Source organism: Chaetodon trifascialis, chromosome 21 (genome assembly GCF_039877785.1).
Source record: "Chaetodon trifascialis isolate fChaTrf1 chromosome 21, fChaTrf1.hap1, whole genome shotgun sequence".
Lineage (NCBI taxonomy): Eukaryota > Metazoa > Chordata > Actinopteri > Chaetodontiformes > Chaetodontidae > Chaetodon > Chaetodon trifascialis.
This window is the reverse complement of record NC_092076.1, coordinates 512,501-515,000: the sequence shown is the minus strand read 5'-3', so window position 1 is coordinate 515,000 and position 2,500 is coordinate 512,501. Positions and strand designations below refer to the sequence as shown.

General features: G+C 44.6%; 1 protein-coding gene across 1 annotated transcript in view; it reads right to left on the bottom strand.

Annotated features, from left to right (window-relative positions):
• Positions 1 to 2,500, bottom strand: part of LOC139350088 (ankyrin repeat domain-containing protein 1-like) — a 5,847-nt gene that overhangs the window by 2,180 nt on the left and 1,167 nt on the right. Inside the window, exons 2-4 of the mRNA XM_070991184.1 lie at positions 2,238 to 2,286; positions 1,259 to 1,360; positions 18 to 152 (exon numbers count right to left, since the gene is read on the bottom strand). Of these exons, the coding sequence (XP_070847285.1) occupies positions 18 to 152; positions 1,259 to 1,360; positions 2,238 to 2,286 (286 nt within the window). The remainder of the gene's footprint in view (positions 1 to 17; positions 153 to 1,258; positions 1,361 to 2,237; positions 2,287 to 2,500) is intronic.

The window sequence follows — 2,500 nt, the reverse complement described above, 5'->3', positions numbered from 1 at the left end:
GTGTGTGTGTGTCGCACCACGGTCTGCACAGCAGCAGCTCTCACGGCCGGCTTCCTGACTGCAGCTCTCTGCTCTCTCTTGGTCTTCCTCAGTAACAGGAGGTTCTGGAGGTCAGCTGGAGTCTCCAGGAGGAGATGGCCGGACTTATCTGTCTGAACCAGGACAGACAGACATACATACAGACAGACAGGCAGACAGACAGGCAGACAGGCAGACAGACAGACAGACAGGCAGACAGACAGGCAGACAGACAGACAGACAGACAGACAGACAGACAGACAGACAGACAGACAGGCAGACAGACAGGCAGACAGACAGACAGACAGGCAGACAGGCAGACAGACAGGCAGACAGGCAGACAGGCAGACAGACAGACAGGCAGACAGACAGACAGACAGACAGACAGACAGACAGACAGGCAGACAGACAGGCAGGCAGACAGACAGACAGACAGGCAGACAGACAGACAGACAGACAGACAGACAGACAGACAGGCAGGAGACTGGATCAAACCGTATAAACCGTATGAAGTACTGTTTGTACTAATACTAATGCCACTACTGTGACTGACACAATGAATCCTCCTACTGTGGCTCATTTCCAATTCAGCGCCTGATCAGTCCTGAACCCGTGAGAACCTGTAAGGTTCTATGTTCCACCTTCTGAGTCATTGAAAAGGTTACATTTCAGTGTGGTGGCAGCTTCTCAGCAGCTCAGGGTCCAAATCAGACGATCCAGCAGAAACAACATTAGCATGAAAACAGTAATGTGAAGAAGAAAAGTTAGCATGAAGACGTTTGTTAGCATAAAGAAGAAAAGTTAGCATGAAGACGTTTGTTAGCATAAAGAAGAAAAGTTAGCATGAAGACGTTTGTTAGCATAAAGAAGAAAAGTTAGCATGAAGACGTTTGTTAGCATAAAGACGTTAGTATAAAGACGTTTGTTAGCATAAAGAAGAAAAGTTGTTAGCATAAAAACGTTTGTTAGAATAAAGAAGAAAAGTTAGCATGAAGACGTTTGTTAGCATAAAGAAGAAAAGTTAGCATGAAGACGTTTGTTAGCATAAAGAAGAAAAGTTAGCATAAAGACATTTGTTAGCATACAGACGTTAGTTAGCATAAAGACGTTTGTCAGCATAAAGAAGAAAAGTTAGCATAAAGATGTTTGTTAGCATGGAAAAAGTACTGTTAGCTTAAAAGCTAGTATTACGATGTTGTGTAAACAGGAAGCCAGTAAACAATGTGTGTCGTCCTCTGACCTTGACACTGATTGGATGATCAGAGTCGGTGTTTCCGCCACAGGTCACAGCGTCCTGTTTCTCCTGAGAGACGGAGGACTCGTAGCCTCCGTCCTCCCCCGGCTGGAGACACAGAAGCATTAGTTTAAGAGCGTGACTCTGTCTGTCCACAGAGACGAGCAGTGACCGCTGTCCTGAACACAAACGTCAAATAAACTTTATGTGACCAACGTGCGTGAACAAAGCTTTGCCGTGTCCACAGATGCTCCTCCATCACAAATAAAACTTTATTCAAAGTCTTAAAGAGGACCGAAATAAACAATATAGAGATCAAGCACACAGCAGAGCAGCTGACCTCTGACCTGCTGTCTCTCTCCTCTAAAACTTTATTAGCAGCTTAAAGAGGAACAGCAGCCTCAGTTTACAGCTGTGTGTGTGTGTGTGTGTGTGTGTGTGTGTGTGTGTGTGTGTGTGTGTGTGTGTGTGTGTGTGTGTGTGTGTGTGTGTCGGACATGACCTTCTCTGGTGTCATTTTATTGGTCAATCGCTTCCCAAAAGGGAGGGGTCAGAGGTCAGCGGGGGTCATGCGATCTCTGACAGTGAACAGGAAAAGTGTGTGAAATCTTTTAACGTAAAACAAGCAGAATTTAACTGAAGATGATGATGATGATGATGATGATGATGATGATGATGATGATGAACTACTCTGAGGCTTTTTAAGAAACCAGAGAAGAAGAAAGAAAGGAGAAATTAAGGTGAGGAGCATAATCAGCTGACAGACAGACGCTTACCACGACGGCGACAGCCGGACTGCAGCCAATCGTAAACCTACTGCTGATGTCACTTTATTATCCACCAATCACATGGCAGAGGTCAGAGGTCAGGCAGCACACACACAAACACACATGCACACGCACACAAAATGAGGAAACATGTAATGATGAAGAGGAGGAACATGAAAACAGTGAAAGACGTGAAGATGGAAATATTTTGTTCTCACCATCATCATCTTCTCTTGCTCTTCATCCTCCCAGCTGATCTGCTCAGATCTGAAGAAGAGCAGAATCTTTAGCTTTATTTTGACATTTTATTTTGAAAGGCAAGTGAGTCCTGCGTTTGCTACGTTTTTCTTTACGGATGAAATCAAAGAAATGTTTGGACTTCCTCCAAAGCTGAACTCAGTCAGAAGATTCACGACCATCCTCATCCTCATCATCATCACTGACAGCTGTGACTGTAAACACATCTCTGCTTTCACTGCGA